Source organism: Hemicordylus capensis, chromosome 2 (assembly GCF_027244095.1).
Source record: "Hemicordylus capensis ecotype Gifberg chromosome 2, rHemCap1.1.pri, whole genome shotgun sequence".
NCBI lineage: Eukaryota > Metazoa > Chordata > Lepidosauria > Squamata > Cordylidae > Hemicordylus > Hemicordylus capensis.
In genome coordinates, this window is record NC_069658.1 from 363,661,846 (window position 1) to 363,687,314 (window position 25,469).

The window sequence follows — 25,469 nt, forward strand, 5'->3', positions numbered from 1 at the left end:
TATGTGGATTTTTATGCTGCACGTTTCACAGGCCACTGTTGGATTTTTTGGCATGTAATTAGCAAAAAGTGACATAAACCACCTCAACCCATCACTGATTTTTTTTTTAGTTTACTCATTTGTAAACTGTATGCTCCCCTAAACAGCTGCTAATAAAAACAGATATGGTGCTTGAGAATGTTCAAAGAGCTTCATGTGCACTTTTTCAACAACCCTGTACAGCAAGCTGGTGTTATTCTCAGTCCCATATTTCTGCAATACATGTATCAGACAGTGGATTGCTGAATACCACTGATGTGGTCATGGAAGAAGTGAGATTCAAACCAGGATTTTTAATTTATTTTTAGTTAGTCTAATCATCTCACCTCTCATTCGTAGCTGGAATGGTGCACTACTGGCATTTCCGCAAGTATTATGCAAATGCTAAAATGTAATTGAGGCATCTGATGCTCGAGGAGATTTTGAATGGCACAGAACGCTGCTCGGCTGATTCTATAACTTAGTTCCACTGCTTGGTGAGGGTTTAATGGTGTTGCAGTGACTAAGGGACAGTGCTCTTAAATTAATTGCAGTATTTTAGCAAGAACCAAGTCTATACAAGCAGGTGTGTCATCTTAATTTCCCCAAATATCCCAATTCTCCTCCAGTCTTAAATGATCAGTGCCTCCATTAATTTCAGTTGATGTCCTTTCAGAACTTCTATATACAGAAAGTCAGCCCTGGTGAGTAGTAAAACACTTTCACTCTTAGGAGACTGAGCTACCTTTGGATAAAACGGCCTTATGCAAGCTACTCCCTCTCTGTCTCAACTCCCCAGTTACAATATGAGAATACTACTACCTATCTTGATTTTTCTTTGCTCATGTTTTGGCTAAAAACAACCCCTGTAAGAATTATAAGACGCTCACATCTGAAATGTATGAAAAGGAACAGAACAGTAGTAATGGCCATTCTAGCACTCTGGAAACTCTATTATTCATTTAGTACTCCTGTCTAAATGAGAACATAGGGAAGCTTTCAGACTCTTATGTTAAGAGGAGTGATTTAGAAAGCAGGTGTTAACTAGATGCATCTCATATGTTCCCCATGAGGCAAGTCTCTTGCAGAACGACTGACTCTGGAGATGGGATTTGCACAAGAGCAAGTCAGCTATAGCAGCAATAACTTATTTGACTGTGCAGGAGCAAGAAGGGACAGTGTTTGGAATATCAATGTTCCTTTTGGGCCAAAGCCCAGAATGCTTTCTGTTCCCCACCTACTTATAGATGCTGGATAAATCGGGAAGCAAACTCAAGGGACAATCTGCAAAATGCTTAAGGACAGCATTCAGCCTGAGAGCATACAGATAAATTATGGTTTTGCTATAGTCCAAACCATCTCTGAAAGGCAATTCCTTGTCAAATTCCTTGTCATTCCTTAAAGCAAAGTTGCCCAGCATATCGGCCTTCTACCACATTTTCCACCAACAAGAACTGGGACAAGAGCTAAACCCAAAGATCCTTTGCTTGTTCCCCATAATACACGCAGTAATAGCTTTTTAACAGAACATTGCCTTCATAGCTGAAGGTCTGTTGACAAAATTACTGATTTACTGTGCCTTGACATAATATCCTCACCAATGGACCACAATTCTCAAGCTTGTTCTCCAAGCAGAACGAGGAGGCAAGTTTGATCTTCTGAGCACCAAAGATTAGGAAGAAACCTGATGAACTACTACTATCCAATAGTTTGCTCATTTGACAAAGTTCAACTTGGTTTTTAGCTTTTTCATACAGAAGGTATCTAATGCTCTTACCCAATTATAGTATTACCAGATTGCTGTAAGGTTAACTTTGAAAAAAATGGGGGAGGGGGGGAAAGAGAAAAGAAAAACATATCTATCTAAATCAGTGTTCTTCGTTGTAAGGCCCAGAGACCAGGGGTGGTCCCTATCAGCTCTAAGTGCAGCTCCCTAACTGTTTATTAGGCCTGTGTTTATTGGTCCTATGACTCAGTCAAAACTGAACAGTCCCCCAGCACCATGCAGATATTACCATTCCCACCATGCATTGCTGCACTTTGCCCAGTGTTGGGGAACTTCTTTAAGGGAAACTGAGCCCCTGCACCATCTTGGAAGGCATGCACAGAGTACTGGGAAGTGTAGCCCATTCCAACTTTTTCTCTACAGAGCTCTTAAGAGAGGGCTCAATCTCTCTTAAAGGGCCTTCTCAGAACTGAGAAAAAGGTCAGCAGAGTGAGAAGTGGCTCTCAAACGGAAGATCTGTCTCAAAGGGGCCCCGGCTTGACAAATAGTGAAGATAACTGATCTATCTTTGTTTAAGTAGCTTCACCTTACCATGTACATATAAGTCCTATTCAGGTGTTATCTTTAAAAAGCAGTATGTGAGCACAGCTGTCCAAAAATGCTCCAGGGCCCTTTCCAGATTAGACCCTGCAACGGGGTCAGGTTGTATCTCGGAAGTGTACTTCCACACTTCCTGCATTGTGACACCACAGTCCCTACGCTGACAGCAGGGTGTCATTCACATTTCCAATGCCTTGTTTTGAAATTAATTGCTGCAGTATAGAGCTAGGACGTTGTATATCTGCCGTAAAGAAGTTGCTGTCTTTTCGGGTTGTTAGTTTCCGCGAGACTACTCCCCCTGCTGTTTATGTTTCGAATGCGACTTGCCTAAACGGAGGCATTTGGCTGCTGTTGAGCAGCTAGCTGGAAAGCGCCCAGAAGTCCTGCCCCAGTGTTTCACTCACTTCCCCCACCCGTGCTCTTCATAAGTTCCCACACCTGTGCTCTTCATAGTTTCAGAGGTGTTTCACATAAGAGGCAAATGTTGAAACTGTGATAGTGTGTATTTCCATGATTGGCAGCTTGGGGCAAGTCTGCCAATCACAGAAACACCCATCATGATGGTAACAGTGCTTACCTCTTCAGATAAACGCTGCTATAAACGTGATGAGTGGAGGTGGGGTGAGTGACACACTGGAGGTGGACTTCTGGAGTGCTTTTGGACAGCTGTACTTGCATCTAATCAGAGCTATAGCCATGCAGCAAACTACTGTCAATATGCTTTTTCAAATCTGACATGACAACCTTCTATAAACAAGGAGAAAAGGATTACTTATAGGGATGTGCAAAACATTTTGATGTTGAAGCATTTCTACTTGAAACTGGCCATTTCAACTGTCTCAAGCTTGAAATAGAACACCCTTTAAATAAAGGGCCTGTTTCAAGCTCGGAACAAAACAACCCTGTTTCAAGTCAAAACATGTTGACATTTGGAGTGCCATTTTGGAGGCCTGTTTTGCCCTTGCTGATTTGTTTTCTGGCACTGGCTTCCAATTGGCTTCCAATTGGCCTCTGATCCCCTTGCTTTTTGGTTGGCTTGTTATCATATAAATCAGATGTTGTCATGGGCAACTAGAGATGTGCAATCAGGTTCAAAATCAAATGTGTTCAACGTCAAACGTGTTTGGTTCGACTGTTTGGGGTCAAATCAAACCACCCCCAGTTTGCTCCGACCCCAGGACACCCCCTGCCCCAGCCGTTCGAAGGGTTCACGGTTTTAAAAAAATTTAATTAAAGAACAACTTACCCCCTTCAGGGGAGTTGCTCGAGGCAAAGCAACTCCGTTGTCCACAGAGGTTCCCCCTCCCCCCACAGGCCTCCTTTACAGCCCAAACCGGCCTGCTTGGCTTTCCCCCCTCCAGTATGGCGGTAGCACTCTCTCTGAAGGAACAGATGTGCAGGTGTGAGAGTTATGAGAGGTGGTGTCAGATGTGTAAACGGGGCGGGGGGCAGGCAGGACACGTGCCCCAGGCGCAGTTCCAGGGGGGGGCAAAGAGCCTGCCATGCCCCACCCCCCACCCTCAACCACCACATTTCTAATTTTTGTTTTAAAAAATAAAATCCCCCCCATTCAATCCCAGCGGGCACCACAGCAGTGGCCCGCACACCCCCCCACTTGCGCAAGTGTGTGACTCAATCTCTAGTCTGGGCGCCGGCGGGCTCCTCCACGCAAGTAACTTTTTTGGTCGTTTGCAAGCAGCCTGGGCGTTAGTGCTGTGTTTGCCCACTGTGCTGCATCATCCTGCATACTACACACTTGACAAATCAGGTAATAAATGTGTTCTTAAAAAAGGGAAGAAGATGTTTCTGTTGGGAAACCCTAATCCCAGAAGTGTGAGAGGACTGATTACTCAGATGAAGGGAAGATTATACTTTGCACATGTTCAGAGGTACTCTTATGCCACGTTTTCCATGGCAAGCAGTGTGCTGTAGCTGCTCTGCTGAAAAAGCCAATGCAATCTTATATGACATTAACAGAAACTTAGTGTCCGGATCAGTCCTTTAAATTTTTTTCTTGCTTTTTTTTTTTTTAAGTGAGTCCCTATGGGACAGGATTATTAGTTTTAAAACTTCTGTAAACTGCTCTGAGCCTATCGGAAAGAATGGGATAGAAATCTAATAAATAAATTAACCATTAAGTAGAAAAAGTTGAAAAAATACTATTCCATAAATCTTTTTAAAGGAAAAGATGCATGCCCATCAAGATGTGAGCCTCAGTCAAATGAACATTAGCAGTGCTTTATGCACTGTACCTGTTATCTGCATTTTTATTATGAAAAGGTTTCAACACAGAGTCCTTCCCTCCCCCCTTCCGCAGACAGTCATAGTGAACATAAACAAGCCTAGGGAATAAGTGGTGATCCCTGGATCTTGTGTGCGGGGCTGTTCATCCACATGGCCCTTGGCCCCTAATCCTGTTTAGGGGTCATTTGGATGAACAGCCCCCACACAGGATCCAGAGATGCATGGCACCAGGAGGGCGCCAGGATATCCCCCATGCACAATCCAGGGATGTGACAAGAGGGCATCAGGACACACAAGGAGGAAATACTAATGGGTGCACTTTCAACATGCCCCTCCTTTCTTGACATGTACTGGGGCTGGTATTGTTAGTACTCCCCCCTCATAGGAGTTAGGGAAGCTGTCTGCCTGAAATAATCCCTTTGCCCCATTGTGGGGCATCCTGGAACTTCTGGGGGCCGCAAAAGTTGGCCCCCGATTTCCGCAGCCTCCGCCAACTGCATGACGGGTCCAGCAGTTGTGTGGGTGGCCGATCCGGCTGCCCAGGGCTCCCTTTCAATTGTCCGCAGGGAGAGCAGGCTAAGCCCGCTCTCCCCGCAAACCCCCTTATGGCGTTTGTCACCGATTGTGAGAATCGTCTCATTGTGTGTTTATCATTGTTTTACTGGTTTTAACTGTATTTTAATTTATTTGTTCATTGCCTTGGGATTTTTAGATGAAAAGTGATCTAGAAATATCAAAATAATGTCATTTTAAAACTTGGAAATCAATTTCCCCATCTCTTTGATCTCTCCAGAAATCTTTGCTGTATCAAATGTATCAATCAATCACACAAGGAGGAGCAGAGGAAAGCTAAGGAGCAGTAGAGGAAAGCTAAGGCTGAATATTTTATTTCAGGGAAAGCTCTGAAAAACTCAACAGGGCTGTTCTCCCCCTGGTATGCAAGCAGATCCAATTGCCTGACTAGATGTGTTTTTCACTAGTCTTCATATAACCACGAAAGTACTGATTTTAGAACTCTCTTTGGAAATTATGCATCTTCTCCTTTCCCAGGAAAGCAAAAGAAAAGTAATTGTTGCTTATACAGCTTTTAGAAAGGATGTGGTTACAATTAATTCCTGTCACTCTCAGCATTTACTAGATATCCAAGAACCACAGCAGTCTCCATGGTGGGTTTTTTCTGGGGTGGGCGATAGGGTAGGGTGCTTATTTGGAATATTATTCCCCCATGTTAGGATAGGAAATAGACAGGAGGTAAGCTGTACTTGTTAATCAGTACACATACCATGACCCTATCAAGGACTGCTTGTGTAAAGGCTTCATGGCAATTCTATCTTACACCCAACTTTCCCTTTTAGCAAATGCAGTTAAATGCCAGTAGTTGGAAAGCCAGGCATAGTGCAATCTTTATTTCTTGGTAATCATTAACTAGAATGAAGACTAAGTGGTTATATAATATCATTTGCAACGTTGCAGCTTGATCTGTTATACTTAATGCCATGAATAGCATTGTTTTGTAGGAGACAGCTGCAGTGTCTTTTAGGGACTTTCTTCTTTCAAATAAAAGTTGTGTGCACACATGCACAAATGCCTGTTTGGCACACAGTCACCTATTCTTTGTTTTTCTAAATGAAATAAATCCAGAAATTTTGATTATAAATAAAATTTACTAAGGATTATACAAGTGAACTATATAGCAGAAGCACAGATGTGCACATGAAACAGAAGAACACATACAGTACAAATTTCAAGAGACTTGGAAAGATACACTTTCCAAACTTTTAGTAGAGATATGCATACCTAATTTAAATGGTTCAAAACAACTATGAGGCTCAATATGATATACGGGGAGGGATCAAATTACTAGCATTAGTCATAGATTAATGCCACACTCATGTACATTTTAAAATGCTCTAATAATCAGTTGGGAATCTTCCCCCACTTCAGTTAACAAGCATTCCCACTATTCATGGTACTTCCAGGCTTTTCCCAACAAATGCAGGAGAAGACACTTCCCAACTTGCCTACCCCAGAGGCTGGCCCACAATGTCCTGCTCTTAGGCTTGATGAAATCCCAAAATATAACGATCCAGTTCAGACGGCATATTCCTGGGCACATGACACATTCCCAAACCAGCAGTATGACTGTGGTTTACAGGGAATACTGAAATGTCAGTTTTCTGGTTTGGATGCCATGGCAATCTGTGGTTTGACAAACCAAAAAACCTTCTCCCCTTGTATACCCAGTTTACTATGAGGAGAAAACAGGGGGAGGGGGAGCACAGGAGAATGGCACATTGCTGATCTAATAAACAACAAACATTTACCACAGGGAACCTATCCCATGATTTGCATCAATTCTTTATGGGAGGAGAGCTGGCCCTGTGGTAGCAAGCATGAATTGTCCCCTTTGCTAAGCAGGGCCCACCCTGGTTTGCATTTGAATGAGACTACATATGTGAGCACTGTAAGATATATCCTCAGGGGATGGGAAGAGCAATACCTGCATGCTTGCATGCAGAAGGTCCCAGGTTCCCTCCCTGTCATCTCCAAGATAGGAATGAGAGAGACTCCTGCCTGTAACCTGGGAGAAGCCATTGCCAGTCTGTGTAGACAATACTGAACTAGATGGACCAAGGGTCTGACTCGGTAGACGGCAACAGACTAGCAACAGACATCTCTGTAATCCTTCCTTTCTACATTTGAACAGATGAATTTGCCTTATACAAAAGCAGACCACTTATCGATCAGTATCTGATACACCAACTGGCAGCAGCTCTACAGGATTTCAGACATGCCCACCTGGAAATGCCAGGGACTGAACCTCCTGCATGCAAAGCATATGCCCTATTACTGAGCTACAGCCCATTCTGGCCATCTGCTCCTACTACTGCAAAGGAATTACCCTATTGACAAGGCAAGTATTCTTTACAGCAAGGCTGCACAGCCTGGGCCCTCCAGCTGTTTTTGAACTACAACTCCCATTATCTTCAGACATGGTGCCCAATAGTCAGGGAAGCCTGCAGGAAGCCTGCAGTTGTGCAGTCCTGCTTTACAGAGTCCTGTCAATTTCTCTATTTTTTAAAGTATTGTTACAGACTCCAGCACCGGTGGCACACACAGGGCCTTTTAAATAACCAACAAGAAAAAAATCTTGACTTAAGCCAACACGAGGGTCCTACAGGGGTGGCTTTAAGTCCTGCTGTGCTCCCTTTCCCTTTACTGAACTTTCAGGTTTCCCGACTCCTCTTCCCATTCTATTCCTGAAGTGTTCTGAAAATAGACCTGCAAAGGGCTGTAACAGAATCCAGAGTTAGAGAAACAACCACACAGTGATGCAATTTTATTATTTAAAATAAGATGCCTGTTAATAGCTACCAAAAAGATATTTTTCAGCCTTTTCTCCTTAGATGGAAGTGTTTTAAAAAAGCCATTCCCAAATGTGTGGAACTGGTTGTTTTTTTTAAAGTGGTGGGTGGAGGAAAAAAATGTATTTTTTGCCATGAACCCCATTGCCCATTGAGATCATCTGGAGAGGTTCGCCTGCAGTTGCCACCGGTTCGTCTAGTGGCTACACAGGGACGGGACTTCTCTGTTGCGGTCCCAAGACTCTGGAACACACTCCCTGCTGAAAGAAGAGCCTCCCTATTTTTGTCATTGTCTTTAAAGACTTGTTTTTTTCACCCAAACATTTTAACTTGATTGTGGTTTTAAATTGTTTTAAGGTTTTCATTTTTGTCTTTCGTGTTATGTTGTTGTAAACCACCCAGAGACGGAAGTTTGGGGCATTCTACAAATCTGATAAATTAATAAATAAAAATATTGTGTTGGAAGATAGGACTGAAAATCAACTGGCTTTGAACTGGTACCAAATTATGTGGTTCTGTGGCCCACACGCAGAATAGTATTGTGAGTTTTGACATTTGGGATGCACCTTCGTCAGCCCAAGGATGAGACTAATTCTAGATAACAAAAATGGAATAGGTAGAACTTCATAAGATCAATCTAATCTTTATGCTTACTTTCCAAACTTGGTCTAGGGAAAGTTACTGATGCTAGACCTCAAGAACAGAGCAAATCTATAAGGAACCACCTCCTGTGTATGGGTATCAACTAGCCTTAAAAGCAGACAAACCAACCAACACCATCTCCTCCATCTTAGTGAACAGCATGAAAAGAACAAGAAAATATTACTCACCTTACAATATTCATCAATGGGTATAAGACGCTTAATAGCAACATCACGGATGTGGCTTCGGCGGAAGAGGATTTTGCCTGTAGTGAAGAGACCAGGAAGTTTATTATTTATTTATCAATCATATTTCTATACCACCTGATATGTACATCTCTAGGCGGTATACAAAATTTAAAATATTTTAGAGTTACAAATTAAAATACATAATAAAAACAATAGAATAAAATAGATATTAAAACAAGTTTTAAAATTAATTCTAATTAAAAGCCTGTGAAAACAGGAGAGTCTTGAGGTTATTCCTGAAAACAAACAGAGAAGAAGATGCTCTTATTTCAGCAGAGAGCATATTCCAAAGCCCTGGGGCAGCCACAGAGAAAGCCCAGTCCTGGGTCGCCACCAAAGGAGCCGGTGGCATCCGCAACATCTCCAGAAGATCATAACAGGTGGCAGGGTTTATACCAAAGGAGGCGCTCTCTTCTATAGCCTCGACATAAGCCATTAAGGGCTTTATAGGTAAGAACCAGCACTCTGTATTTCACCCAGAAGCATATCAGCAGCCTGTGCAGTTCTTTCAGAGCCAGTGTTATGTGGTCCCATCGTGTTGTCCCAGACACCAATCTGGCTGCCACATTCTGTATCAACTGTAGTTTCCAGACTACGTACAAAGGCAGCCCCACGTAGAGTGCATTACAGTAGTCAAGCCTGGAGGTTACCAGCATATATACTACTGTTTTAAGCTCATTCACCTCTAGAAATGGACATCGCTGATGTATCAGCCGAAGCTGATAAAAAGCGCTCCTGGCCACCGCCTCAACCTGAGTAATCAGGGAGAGCTTTGGGTCCAGGAGCACTCCCAAGCTACAAACCTGATCTTATTGCCGATAATTTTTGAATTATCATCAACATCCTTGTGTTGGAGATGCAAAGGCCTGAACAGAGTACAACTTGGTTATATAGTTCCTGTCTCATTGACACATGATATTTAAATATTAATGGAAAAGTCATGCAGACACAACACAATTTCTGTCTGCTTACATCAAGCACAGTGGATGTAGGAAAGGAATATGTCAGCATGTTAGCAATCCCCATATTCTAGTTGCCTAAATAAAGCTCTCATTTCCCCACATAAGTAAAAATAAGGGCAATGTGGTCATTTAGAACCATTACTGATGGAACCTTTGGACCAGTTAATACAATACTTCCTCCCACCCCCAGAACTAGCCTATTAAAAGGCCGTTTGACCCAGGCCACGCAGAGGCCCATTGCACAGCAGGTGCAGCATCCTCCAAAATGGCCAGCATGCTGGGGCGACAGGCCCGCCAAAGAACAGCCAAACGGGCTGGTTTTGGAAGGAAGGGAGGCCAGTGGGGGGAGGAGGAACCTCTGTGGACACCCCTCCCGCCACCTGGAGAACACCCCCCGGAGGGAGTACGTTAAAATAAGGGGGTTTTAAATTAAAAACAAACATTCGCGAAACCCCTGAGCAGGCCGGGGTGGTGGTGGTCTGGGGTCTGACCGAACAGGGGGTGGCTTGGTTCCACCCCGAACTGTCGAACCAAACACCTCTAGCCTGCAGTACAATCATACTATCTCACAAAGTACCTAGGAAATTAATTAGTGGGAGTGCACACTAATGGTCAAATCCTATAGGAGGAAGACAAACTAGCCCTTGAGAAAGGTTGCAACTTTTCTCTCAGATGAATGTGCTCTGTGACAAAAGTCAAGAAAAACCTGAATTTTGGAGGCGGGGGAACTTTCAGAAAAATACTCCTGCACTTGCCTTCTGAAGTTCTGAGGTAATTCATTACCATAGAAGGCCATACCCTGAATGTAGGAATCATTCCAGAGAGATAGAGAATGTACAGTGTATAAATGATAGCTGTGTAGAAGCTCAGCAGGGAAATGTTTTCAAAAAGATGGAAGAAGATGATTACATTTTTTTTCATCCAAAATTTACTAATCTCCCCAGAGTTTCCTCTGACAAACTGAGTTCCAAGGCATGGAAAATGGACAGAGCATCTAAATCAAACTGTCATCTAATCAAGCAAGACTGCATGCAATTATTGTACACTGAAAATTTTAAAGTGCGGGGCCCCTTTCTTATCTCCTAAATGGAACAATTGCAATTATCTAGATGAAACAATTCTGTTTTCTTTTATTGACAAAAATTTTGGTTTAGACTCTATGGCCACCATTATAAATTGAATGTGCCTCTATATCAATGAAGGTTCATTTCGTTTTTTCAGTTGGTAGCAACTAGTTATTTCAATAAGTAGGGTCAGCACTGCTTCTTTCTATATTTAGACCTCAGACAGCAATCAGCTTGGCTGATTTCCATTATTCACTCAGTCACTAAAGTTAAAACGAAATTTATAACTCACATTCCTTTATTGATGGCCACATAAAACATGCAAGCAATCAAAGTAAATGGCCAGTTAATCTCTCTTGCCATTTGCACAAGCAATCACAGTAATGCATGCTCACTTTTCCATCTCATTTGTGAACGTTAGGGCTTTTCTTTTTTGATCCAGAAATATTGTATTCTTTTAAATGTATTTCACCAGCTGAAAATGCAAGTGCTGTTTTTATGCTTTCGAGGAGTCCTCATAGAGCACTTGAACTTTTATAGTCTGCTGATTTAAAAAACAGCACTTGCATTTTCAGCTGGTGACAAACATGCTGATTATACTTTTTTGTGCCAATGTATCCAGTCTAATGCAGTTTAAACAATAACATTAGCGCCACAATGCTACTGTTGTACATCAGATAAAATCAAGGCACTTGCTTACTTTAAAAAGGCAATTGAACAAACTAAGAGTAAACTTTGGGTAGCTTCCATAGTGGAACTCACGGAATGATTCTTTATGGCTGTGGTGTTCCATAATGTTACACACCTGTTAGCAGAAGAGGAAACATCCAAATGCGTCATGCAAGGAATTCCATATTTACACATATATGGGATTGTGCAAGAAGTTGCGCAACAACTGCAACATGATGGGTTAGCCAAGCATTTACTCAAGTGCAAGGCTAGTTTGGGTGTTACCTATTATTCCAAAAACAGAATATTCATGTTTGTAAGGCTAATTTCCAACAAGTAACTTTCCAAAGCTACTGGCAATTGATATTCTTATTTACATCTGCATCAATTTGTACCTATACAGAGTATTACTAAATTATTCCATGTTTTAATTTAATAAATTAGAGGAAAGTACTTAGAGATGGCAGGAAGCCAAACAGCCAATCAACTGTAAAGGTTGTCTCCTCTCAGTTGCCAATATAACTGATAGATGTGGGCAATTTGCCAGCATCATAATATGTAGAAATGTGTCCACACTCCACCCCCATGGAAACACACACAAAATATATTTATCTAAAATGATATCCTGCCTTATCTTGAAAGCTAAGGGCAACTTACATTTCAAAACCTTCCACAGACATTGAAAATATGTCAACTCATATCCTTCCACCTTGGCTCATATTCTGCTTCTCCCCAAGGGAAGCCATTAACTTCCCTAGGACCTTTACCATACATATTAGGAACAACATTCTGTGGATATAATCAGCAAGAGACCAACTTGAAAAGAAAAGGATAGGCGCCCTCCAACTATTTAGGCCACTCTTTTGTATGTGTACAGGCTCCATACTTAAAAACAAACAGAAATGTCTCCCCCCTCAAAAAAAGGCATTTACTGTCAAAGCAGCTTTACAGAAAGAAATAGGGAAATGAATTTCAAAATACTCTGTCAAACCTGTCTCCTATTTGCTGCTGTTCTTGGACCCTATTTGCACTACATGCCATATGCACATATAATGGTGTTCAATGAAGGTGATATTTTTTGCTTCCAAGGCGGGCTGATACTGATATGTAGGAAAGCTGTCACATAAATTTGTGCTCTTCTGAAAGTGGATTATAATAAGCACTTGCCACCGTGGAAGATCTCTAAGCAAGCCTGGTCTGTTAAAAGGGTTGGATTAACTGCCCAAACTCTAGATTTGGAATTAAGGCTTTAAAACTGACCACATCTGAAGAACTTCTAAATTAGTATGAATTATTTTCTAGAGGGGTGGGGGCAGAAATGAGTCAGACTGCAGTCAAAATCCCTCTAATCATTCTAACCCAATTATACATTTGCCACCCCCTTGACCATTTCATATTTCAAGATGCTTCTGAGGCTACATTTGCTCAACAGACCCAACCCGGAGAGGCATCTCAGAAGGATGCCATGGTCGATGGTATCCAAAGCTGCTGAGAGATCCAGGAGAATCAACAGAGTCACACTCACTCTGTCTATCTCCCAGCACAGGTCATCCACCAGGGCCAAGGCAGTCTCTGTCCCTATCCAGGCCAGAAGTGAGACTGGAAAGGATCTAAGTAATCAAATTCATCCAGGGCTCCATGGAGCTGAGACACCACCACACTCACTCTCCAACACCTTGCCCAAGAAGGGGAGACTAGAAACTAATAAAAAGTTATTTTAATAATTTGGGTCCAATGAGGGCTCTTTTTTGGGGGGAGGGGCCTAATGATTGCCTCCTTCAGCTGAGGAGGCACCACACTCTGCTTCAGAGAGGCATTCACCACCACCCCTACCACCCATGGACCCAGTCCCTCCCTAGCAGCCTTTACTAACCATGAAGGGCAAGGTTCAAGCACACATGTGGTAGGCCTCTGACTTCCAAGCAGCCTGTCCACCTCCTCAGGCAACACAGTCTGAAAAAAATCCAATATAACAACACCAGACGGTGAACTGGCAACATCCAGTCCTGGTGCCGCAAAAACTTAGCATCCAAGTCCAAACAGATACGAGCAATTTTATACACAAATTGGTCACACTGGGCTGCCAAGGGTTCTGTTTGATGGACTTGGGGGCCCTCACAATGGAGGCCCTGAACCACTGGAAAAAGCTCTGCTAGACGATCAGAAGCAATCGTGGCAGAAAAGTAGGATTTCTTTGCCACCATCACCACCATAGAATAGGCCCTAATACTGCCTATTGTTCAATCACATGTGACCACCTGTGTTCGGTCACATTCATTCTGAGGTTTTCGCCAATGCTCAAGCTGTCTATCAGCCTGCTTCATTGTCCACAACTCACCTGTATACCAGGGAGTCGCTTGGACTCGGCGGGTTGGGAGAGGACACCTAGGTGTGACAATCAAGGTAAGGTACAACACATGTACTTCTAAATACCACATGTAATTCTGGCTGCATGTTATGCCATCAAATTGAGAGATAGGTAGCTGTTGTCGTGGTTGCATTTATACCTCCCAACAACCTGATGTGCCTGGAAGCAGGAGAGAGTATCTTATTTACACACTGGCTGACATCCCGGCTAATAAAGCACACAAGAGAGACTGTGGGAACGTGACCGAGGTCTGCATGCAACCTCCCCAGTTTCTCTACACACGCTCTATCCATGCTCTGAAAGAGAACACACACCACACTGAGGGTCAGCAACATGTTTCCTCTCTTCCAGAGTGCTTCTGAAGTACAGGCAGAGCAGGGATGTTTTACCCACTTGTGCAACGGCACACTCATAGAGAGACGGGGGTGGGTGGGTTGCAAATGGGCCCCAGTTGCGTTCCCACAGTTCTCTTTACATTTATTTATTTATTACATTTATATGCTGCCCCATCCAAAGGCTCTGGGTGGTGCAATTCATTAGTCAGGAAACGCACACTTCATTAGTCAGAATGTCAGCCACTGTATGTCAAAGCAAGAGCAGCAGAATGAATTTAGCAATAAAGCTATTCTGGAACCCATAGAACTGCCAGCACACCAACCATGCTGCTTTGTAGACTTGGTTCATATCAACATGCAGACAATGGCCAGCCAATCAGAACAGTACAGATCATAAGGAGCAGTTACATAGGAACAGTATTCTGCAGCCAGGATGACAACACAAAAGAGAACCACCCACCACTGGAGAGGGAAGCCCACGCAGCCACCTATATACCGTGGGGGCGGGGTTACCGCCAAAAGTTGGAAAATCTAGCTTGGAAGCTCCGATGTGGTCTCTGCACAGGCACAAAGCCCATTCGTGTAAAGCACAGAGACCACGTCGAAGAACCACCCACCTAACCTTTGATAGAAAGGGCATCGAATGATGATCTTAAATCAATGTGCGATTTCATTTGGCAGCAGGTGGTCCTTTAGATAAGTGTTTCTCAGCATTGGATAATGGTCCATGAGGCATCACTACTAAAAATCACCCCCCCATAAAACCATTTTGGGCCAGTGGGGGCCACTGGGAGCTCTCCGGAGTTCATTTCCAGGCTCTCCGGAGCTCTCCGGAGTTCATTTCCCTCACTGCTGGATAACGTTCATTTCACTTCCTCGAAAAAAACATTATCCAACAGCAAGGGCTACTTGGAAATGAGCTCCAGAGAGCTGCTGAAAACTGTTTTTGGGAGGTGCCTGGGGGTGGGGTGAGGGGGGGATGACCCCCTTACTAACTGCTGGTTCAGGAAACTGTGCATGAATAATGTACTGGTCTATTACTCCAAAAATGTGTCATGGCTCAGACCTCTGACTCCGAAGAGTCAGAGGAGGAACAGGAGGACTCAGTTGGGAGTGTAGGCTCAGTGGCACAGCAACAGGATTTGGCAGGGAGAACAGACTCTGGAGCTGAGGAATCAGAACAGCTGCCAGACATGAAGGATGAGGAGGCTGATCAGGAGGAGGCGGGAATTTTGCCTGTCTTGAGAAAACGTCTCAAGAGGAAGGCTCAGTGGGAGACACGCAGGCGCAGGATATCACAGGAGAGGAAGTAGAGGTGCTCACTCAGGAAGTCTGATTGGCTGCCGGTTACCTTGAGCCCTATATTAAGCAGTCTGTTAGTTGCTCAGATTGCTGTCGGCAAGTTTCCCTTACCGCAGACCGTGTTCCTATTTAGAATTCCTCAACCTTTTGAGTTCCAGTTTGCCCTTGTTCTGTTCTTTCCTGCTCTGTTGTCTCTTGTTCCATTAACTCCTTGCTCTGTTGTCCCTTATTCTATTCATTCCTTGCTCTGTTTTCTTTTCGGTTATTACTCATTTATCGTAGAGGGGGGTACCTAGTATAGTTCAGGGGACTTTATTCGTTTACTGCTATTTTTCTTTGTGAGTCTTTTGTTTTCCTTCATGCAGCTTTGCTGCTACTTTCTGTTTAACTCACAGGGGCAGAGCTGAAGGGGTTGTAAATCCTGTTGGGTTAGCCGAGCTAACAAATTTATGACAAAATGTTGAGAAACACTGCTTTAGAGATAGTCAGGTCCCAATCCATAAAGGATTTGGGAGCTTTCCAAAAACACCTGCTTGGCCATTAAGGGAAATACATTACTGAACAAGATGGACCTTGGGTCTAATCCAGTAGGGTTCTCATGAGGTTTTAAATTCCTTATGAGCTCAATTTTAATCCAAAGAGGAAGGATTTGGAGCATCAGGAAAGGTGGGGAAAAAATCCTGAAATGCTGCTTTGGGGGTGGGGAAACCAAGTTGTTCTGGTAAGAACTATTCTGCCTACTACCTTCCTTTCACTACAATCTTAACTGATAATTACCATCTTCACAAGTTAGCCCAATTCAGGCTTAAACGTTCACACATCCACCATCTTGAATTGGGGTTTATGGCAATATCACAAACTATGTCACTGAGCTGTGCCTATGTGTCCCTACATCTGTAGCAAATTTGGTTCAAATTGGTTAGGCGGTTCACAAGTTCACAAGCCCACTTGCATCTCAAATGTTCATGCATCTGCCATCTTGAATCAAGGTGGATGACATCATTACAAACTACACACTTCTGCCATCCCTATGTATCCCCACTCCTGTAGCAAATCTGGTTCAAATCGGTTAGGCAGTTTACAAGTTAGCTCTCAAACATTCATGCATCTGCCATATTAAATCAGGGTGGATCACATCATTACAAACCACACTGTTGAGGTGTCCCTACGTGTCCCTACAACAGTACACAATTTGGTTCATATTAGTCCAGGCATTGCTAAGTTGATGCGGCGGGGGGGGTGGGGGGGCACACAGACATACACAAAATGCCAGGTGATCTCTCATAAGCTTACTTTCATTAAGGAAAGGAGGCTAAAAATGAATAAAAGACATTGTACAAGACTAATGCTACAGGCAGGGTATGGGCACAATTCTCAGTTAACATAGCATGCTTCAGGTACCAGTGAGGCATGGTAAAAGACAGAGCCCTGGTACAAGAATATAAAAATTATGGAAATTGCCACAGTCTTCCCCACTCCATCTGTTCAATTGCTCCTTGCTTGCTCATCATCTAAAAAAAATTAGGGAAATCCTACAGCCACAACATAGGGCTAAGTGCCACAGCTAAAGAAGCAGAGGGAGAAGTTGGAAAGTTAGACAAAAAGACCCTCTGTTAGGAAGCAATTACAAAGCAGTCCTTCAAATACAATTTACTGGCAAAACTCAAAAGTTCTCAAAAGTTGCCCAACACAGACACTTGCACAAAGTTGCGGGAACACAGCAATTGCCAGAAAACACAACAAAGGCTAAGGCACAAGAACTAAGGAGTCTTCTTTCTGCATCTCCCACTCAATGATCAGCCAGTGGGATATTTCCTGTATGGATATGTCTGAAAAAACATGGGGCAAGAGTAAGGCACTCACTGTAGCTTGGAACACATAGAGATTAAAAAGCAGTGACAATTACCTACCCTATACTCCCACTCCCTTTTATGCCTTTGAAATAAATTGACTTTTTATCATCTCTCAAATGACATCAAGATTCTCATTACATTTCCAGAAGGAAGCATTAGCCATTAGGAATGGGCAGGTATGCTGGATAGCTGCAAACAGTGCTTGGACATGAATGTTCAAGAAGCCTTTTGGCAGTAACCTAGCCCTGTAAATACAGACAGAGCACTGGGCTGAATGCTGTGTAGCATGGCACCCTTAGCCATTCATGGGAATGCAATAAGAATTTAAATGTATACTAGAACAATGTGGGTTTGTGACACAGCATAGAGTGCTAAATTTCCTATCATGGAACAATCTGCAATATGCCCCCCATGCTGTTTAACATCTACATGAAACCACTGGGAGAGGTCATCCGGGGACTTGGACTGAGTTGTCAGCAATATGAAGATGACACTCAGCTCTCTCTCTCCTTGTCACCTGATCCTAGGGAGGCAGTGGACGTCATGAATTTGGTGCTGGAAGTAGTGATTGGTTAGATGTGGGCTAACAAACATTGAATCCAGGCAAGATGGAAGTACTGTTGGTCAGTAGGGAGAGCCAATTGGGATGAGGAGATTCTACCCATTCTGGATGGGGTTGCACTCCCCTTGAATGAGCAAGTCCGCAGCTTGGGGATACTGCTGGACCCAGCTCTGCTTTTGGAGGCTCAGGTAGAGAGGGTGGCCAGGGGCACCTCTGTATGGCTTTGGCTAGTAAGGATGTGCACGGAACTGCGGAGCTGTGGTCCGGCACTGGGGTTGAGGTTCCTTTAAGGGCAGGGGGAAGGGTGTACTTACCTCTCCGGCTGCTTTCCCCCCGCTGGCACATGTTTTTCGGCAAGCATTTGGGGCGGCAGGATACCTCCCTGCCGCTCCTTGCCCCTCACAGCAGCAAAAGACTTCAGAAAGCCTTTTGTGCATGCACACGTTGCAGAGACATGCAAATAATCAACTTGTGGGAATTCTCTGCTACAAGATGTGGTGACAGCCAACAACCTGGATGGCTTTAAGAGAGGTTTGGATAACTTCATGAAGGAGAAGTCTATCAACGGCTACTAGTTGGAGGGCCACCTCCAGCCTCAAAGGCAAGATGCCTCTTAGTACCAGTTGCAGGGGAGTAACAGGAGAGGAGCATGCCCTCAACTCGTGCCTGTGTCTTCCAGTGACATCTGGTGGGCCACTGTGTGAAACAGGATGCTGGACTAGATGGGCCTTGGGCGCGATCCAGCAGGATCTTTTTATGTTCTCTACTCAACCCAGCATTCTCTCCTCCCATGCTCCTACTACCCCTTTCTACAGGATCTTCTTTAGGACAAAATCAGTTCACTTATTTAAACATTTTTAAATGACAGGCTACAGCAACAGTGGTTCCCAGAAGTCAGTCAGTCAGTTGCTCTCTCTTTTAAATTAGGAAGAGACTAGATCCACCAGGTGCACATATGCAAGTCCTGCACAGGGTATAACCAGTTCTCAAAAGTAAATTAGAGGCTCTGTAGTTCACAAGACACAGCCTAAACAATTCTCCTATAGCTCAACACGAATGTCATCCCTGAAGTTAACTTTGCAAGCCCAATTATCTTAAATGAGTGGAAACCTGAACACAAATCTAGTGGCTTCCCCTTTCCATCTGACACCATGCAATTCTCCCATGTACTAAGAACAACTTGGAATCTTTTAGCATTTTCTAAGTTGCTTGAGAAGCCTAGAATTGATGTTCACAAGCAACTTAGTAAATTAGATCATTTCAACTGTGCCTCAAAACCAAAGGATTTTGAATAGCATCTACCTGATTTGGATCAACTGAGCAATTTCTGGACATATGCTAGTTGTATTGATATTTGTTCAGATATTTTCTCTACCTGATCAATTAATGATAAGATGAGATGATAATACAGTTCCTGGTTTGTGAAGTCTGCTAGGATCAGGAAGGATGGATCTGTTAGTCTTTTGTTTAACTGCCAGCCTAGCTGGGTATATAGGCAGCCACTGAGTCAGTTCACTCCCATGGCAAAAGACTCCTCTATTAATTCCTCTAAGCCTTGCTTACCTCTACACAGAACACATGTTTGTGTGGGGCTGCATGGTGGAAGTTGTGATAACAGTGAAGATAGTGATTTGTGAAAGGGAACCATAACTAGTACATACCTGCTTATCTTGCTAAGGAGAAAAAAAGCTGTGTGTCCTTAATACAAATACATAGCCACGTTAACTACCCAAATGTATCATCTGACATAGCTAGAGGTAAAATGTACCACGGTGCTTAAACACACACAGAACTACTTCTTTAATTTCTATAGAACAGAAAGTGAGAGGCTCCAAGACTGTTGTGTGTTTGACTTTTAAAAATAAAGTTTAAAATTGAGATTTTCACCTTCCAAATTGGGAAATGACTTTAGCAAGCCAGAAGTTACCAGTTTGAGTCCCCACTGGTATGTTTCCCGGACTATGGGAAACACCTATATCAGACAGCAGCGATATAGGAAGATGCTGAAAGGCATAATCTCATACTGCACAGGAGGAGGCAACGGTAAACCCCTCCTGTATTCTACCAAAGACACCCACAGGGCTCAGTGGTCGCCAGGAGTCGACACCAACTTGACGGCACACTTTACTTTAATGGAGTTTTCAAGCACACCTGGGTTTCTAAAGACCTCTGGACTAGTGATGACATTAGATCACAGGATTTAATAATTACTATTTACTGCATTCCCAACCCCACCACAGTTGTCTGTGTGGAAAGAAAATCTTTGGTTGCAGGCAGCATAACTCTCAGCTGCACCAACAGTTCAAGACTCTGTTGGTTTGAGCTACAAATGCAATTACATGAACCATCCTCATGACTGATGGAGACTGCTTCTGACAGTCCTAAAGAACTCAGATTAACCAGATGTCAGAAGCCTCTTGCAGAGTTATTAGACCAAGTCTTCCACTCCCTGTACAAACTAATCATAGGAGACAATCCTAGATCTAGTGACTGCAAACCAGGCAATAAGCAGCAAAAGAGAGACTCTAAGCCAATGGTCTTCACTATGTTTAAAGTGGGAGCCACACCAAGAGGACTAATTCTATGGAGGGGTGGGATGAGAGCCAGCTAGGGCAGTGGCTGTGGCCATAGCAGCGGGAGGAGTAGAGTGTGTGCGTGTGGCAGGAGGAGGAGAGCACAAGACAGTGCAAGCCCGTGAGAGCAGTGGCCACAGTGGCAGCCCTCTAGAGGGAAAGAGACAGCATGCACGGCAACATGAGGAGAGCAGCAAAAGAGAGTGGGGGGGAGTGCAGTGGCTGCAGCACTGGGGCGAGACAGAGAAAGAGAGAGCACGCACACACCATGACAGGAGGAGCAGGCGGGGAGTGAGAGAGGGAATGAGTGCGATGGTTGAGGAGGTGGTAGGAAGTGAGGGAGAGGCAAGCCAGGGGATGCCATTGGGGTCTGCCTGGGCTGCCATGGGCCTGCAGGCCACACAATGAAGAACAGTGCTCTAAACGATCTACAAAAAATAAAATGAAATGCTCAGTATCACAACCTAAACAGAAACAAACGTTGCTGATCTCCCATCTTGTATTCCTCCTATAACAGGAGAATCTGCTGAGAAAGCCATTAAAAAGGAACAAACCCTGCCCCAGGGTGCTGGCCCGCTTTCCCCCTAGTATCTCAGTAATGTTGCTGTTCAGTTCTTTTTAAAATTCACAACTAAAATTACATGCGGCAAGGGAAGGAATTGGGAATTATTTCCATTGCAGAAATATTTTTTTCTGGTATCATTCAGAGATCCAGACAAAGTGATGCTCTAATAGTTTTAGAGACAGTCCCACATGGAAAAGAAAATTTCATTTAAAAAGCAGAAGGAAACTGAAGATAACTCATTGGACTGATGCTGTTAAAAAAAAAAAAGCCATAGCTGAACCATTTGCCTCTGATAGAAAAATATCCTGAGCACTGAACTGAAAAAGCCTTCCTGATTCTTACCAAAAGGCCTAAAGTCTCAATGTGTTAGAGGTTGGTAAAGAATGCTAGAGGCAGCTGGATGGACAGTATAACTGGAAACATTTTTCAGACGTCAGAAACCACAATGTATAATGTTACCAATCAGGGCTTCCCAGAAAACAGCATATTTGAAACAGAAAGCAACAGCCAAATCCCCACAATGGTAATGAAATTCAAGCGTTAGCATAGTTTCATGAGAGGACTGCAGAGAAAACAAACTAAAGGGCTTGACCATTTGACAAAAGGTGGAATTAAATAAAGACAGGCCTAGGCGCAGTGGGGAAATGCTTGACTAACAAGCAGAAGGTTGCCAGTTTGAATCCCTGCTGGTACTATATCGAGCAGCAGTGATATAGGAAGACGCTGAAAGGCATCATTTCATACTGCGCCGGAGGAGGCAATGGTAAACCCCTCCTGTATTCTATCAAAGAACACCACAGAGCTCTGTGACCGCCAGGAGTCGAAATCGACTTGATGGCACACTTTAATTTCACCATAGTGGGATTTAGCAACTGAGAATTACCATATAGCTATCCCAGTTATCAATCCCATCCCCGTTTCTTGCTCAGGGGGTGGGGGGCAAAAAGAACCAAAAAGCAATGGCAGGGGTGGAGGTTGTGCACTGATTTGAAGTAGCTATTCTATTCTTTATCAGCAAAGTTTTGGTTTTCACAAGTATTTTGTAGCTGACATTTTGACACAAGATTTTCCAGGGTAAAAACTTTTTAACAGAAAGAAAAGTTTTCAGTTTAGGTTCTGTAAGGAAAAAAGGGAAGGCATTTAACTAGCATAATGCACCAGTCACAGCAGCCTTCATAGAACTGAAACCTGCCCTGTCTTCCAAAATTAGGTTGGGATGCTTCACAAACAGAATGCAGCCAAACTGTAAATCCTGTTTTTCCAAGTCTTAGATGCTGTCAATTAGGCTTGATGCTTTGCTCCTCCCATCCCACTCCACTGGCATAAAAAATTGCCTAGCACACTCTTTTTCTTTGCATTCATGCCAGAGTTAGTCTTGTTTTGCTGATATCACAATCCATGGAACAGCTGGAACCAAACACACTCCTGAAAAATAACCAAGATGGTTACTAAACTGCAAATAAGCCCATTTTGCAGGAAAGGCAATCAGTAGCAAAATCAAATCTTAATAGGGCTTAAAGGCTGTAATGCTGCTACAGAAAACATCACTTGGAACACCCACAAAGCTTTCCAGATAATGTTTTCCTAAGCAGCATTACAAAATTTGAAAATTTATGATGCTACCCACTGGTATGTTTCCCAGACTATGGGAAATACCTGTATCGGGTGGCAGCAATATAGGAAGATGCTGAAAGGCATCATCTCATACTGTGTGGGAGATGGCAATGTAAACCCCTCCTGTATTCTTCCAAAGAAAGCCACATGGCTCAGTGGTCGCCAGGAGTTGACACCGACTCAATGGCACACTTTACTTTTATATGTTGAACAGACAGCTTGTGAAAAGGATGCAACAGCAGGAACTTCGTCCCTTCTCCAAACTACAATGTACATGAGAATCAACTTTGGCTCTCTCTCAAGCCAACAAGCACAAAGGGCCCAAGGGAGAGGTAGTTGTATCTGACTTCTCTAACTTTCACGGAGGTTTCAATAAGAAAACCAACACCAGGAGACTTTCTTTGAATCCTTTTTGAAATGACAAAAATACAATCAATCTTTATTACAGTCATAGAACAGCATAAAGTATAAGGGATAATTACATATTAAAAGTAAAAGTAAATATTAAAAGCTTAGGAGTGCACAATACAAGCATCTAATGTAAGACTATAAGAATCAGAAGTAGAAGTAAAATTTTAAAATAAAAACTATGGCTGTCTAAAACAAAGCATAGTAGAAGGGACAGTGGAAGGTGAAGAAGGGACAGTGGAAGAAGTAGAAGCGACAGTGGAAGATGATCACTATCCATTCGTCCCTCAATACTGAATTGAATCAGAGACTTAAGCACCTTCCGTGAAACAAATACATAATCCAGAATACTCGCCCTTAATTCAGACCAGCAGGTGAATTCACCCGCAATGTTCTTGTCCATTGCTCCATTTAACCCAAACATGTCTAATGCATTCATCATTCACACCAAATACAGGCCCGCTAAGTTGCAACCCTGGTCTTTAGACTGCCGTTGTTGTAATGGAAATGGGCAATCTCTTTCAGGAGGATAGCTTTGATAAGTTGCATACAGATGAACATCATTTGGCCCCATTCTAGTGCTAAAATCACCTCCAATTATACAATAAGCATTTGGGAATTGTGCCAGTAAGTTGTCAAAATTATGTTTAAGGCCCTCCCAGATCTCGATACTAGCGTACAATTTCTGTGGTGGAATGTATACATTTATGACCAGGAATTTATGTTCTTTCATCCTGATAGCAACAGATTTAGCGAGATGGAGATATGATGCCAGTTCCTCCGTCTCTGCATGGAGTTTTGTAGATATAAATAGACCTAAACCCCCTCTAGCTCTACCCTGGTAAAGCCCAGGAGTGGCTTTCAGCCCCAAGAACATATAGCCATCCAGGTCTCCTGAATTAATATAATAGCAAATTTAGACAAATAATCCAAGAAGAGAACATCATTCTTTTTTGCAAACCATCCTGCCACATTCCAGGACAGAAATTTCATCATTTGACAGCTTGGGGGTCACTGGAGAACTTCCTCCATAGGCATTATCATGACTATAGTCTCTGGCATAGTTCCTGCCTGAACATAAGTTGATGGAAGGCATGTAGTTGTCTGTTCTTGTTGGAGATATAGAGGGCTTCGGGAAGACACGCTGTCCAGGAGGGGGGTCTGGGAGCTATCCTCCATGCCCTTGTCTCACAGATCTTGATCCAGGGACTTGGGATTCTTTTTGGGTATACAAATCAAACTTAGATAGGGCATTAAAGATGACATGTGAGTCAATTTCACAGTCAGTGGCAAGGGGTTAAGGGCCTCTTTCACATCATGTGGGACTGCTTCAATAATGTCCTGGAGGTCTCCACTTGCATTCTCTGTCGTAGGATCCACTTCAGGTCAACTTGGGCAGAGGACCCTTTTATCTGTGATGAGGTGACTTCAGGTAGTTCATTAGTAGATGGATTAGATGCAGCTGGACTTGCTAGAAGGGCTTCCTGAGCCAACGTTATAGTGTCAAACATAAGCCTCACATTAGAGGTAGATTTGTGATTATCCTCCATTGTGGGCTCCATAGATGAGGGGCAGTCAAAGGAAGGGGCACTACTACATCTGGGCCGCACACCTTAGAGCTCTCCATGTCTATCTAGTTATTAATTATCTTATGCTTGAAATGCATTAAGTCTGAAGCTGTTCCAGTTATACCTTGGGCATTGGTCCAAGAAGACTGCAGTTCCTTTAGGGAGCAAATAGCCTCCTTCACACTTTCAGTGTTTTTATTTGTTGTCAACTTTAAATCAGGTACTGTAATAGATGTATCAGGAGCTTGGTTTTTTACAGAGAAAGTTTTTGCTTGATATCGCAGAGACCTTGGCAACCTGCCCAGGCTTCAATAGTCCCTTATTCTTTATTTTATTAGGAACAGCCTCCCTTGGCAGTGCAGCTGTTCCTGCACCAATCCAGCCACTCAGGTTTTTCTTACAAAGTGGGAGCATGCCTTCATTCTGAAAGACCCTGGTAATGAATATCTGAAAGCCTTCCAAGTAATTTCAAATACGAAACAATTTCAAAGGAATCACATCTTGATGAAATATCACTACAAATCTCCTATGAAACCCCACATTAGGAAGCCAGTAAACTGATTTAATATCAAGAAAGGAAGCTTTACACCTGAGGAGCTGTGTTAACGATCATCTTATTATTGCCTGACTTGACCAATGGCCAAAATTCTGGGAGGAACTGCCAACTGATATAGAGACTTGGTTTCTCAGGAGCTTGTAAGAGTTATGCAATGAGTCAAAATTGTCTCTAGGAAAAGTGTATCTGGGCAAATTATTATGGTCAAGCCCTTTAATATAAGAATT

At 43.2% G+C, this 25,469-nt stretch overlaps 1 protein-coding gene across 8 annotated transcripts in view; it reads right to left on the reverse strand.

Annotated features, from left to right (window-relative positions):
- SH3PXD2B (SH3 and PX domains 2B) overlaps positions 1–25,469 on the reverse strand; it is a 164,880-nt gene that overhangs the window by 66,917 nt on the left and 72,494 nt on the right. For all 8 annotated transcript variants that reach the window (XM_053299010.1, XM_053299005.1, XM_053299003.1 and 5 more), the window contains one exon: positions 8,784–8,860. In XM_053299010.1, coding sequence (XP_053154985.1) covers positions 8,784–8,860 — 77 coding nt within the window. The remainder of the gene's footprint in view (positions 1–8,783; positions 8,861–25,469) is intronic.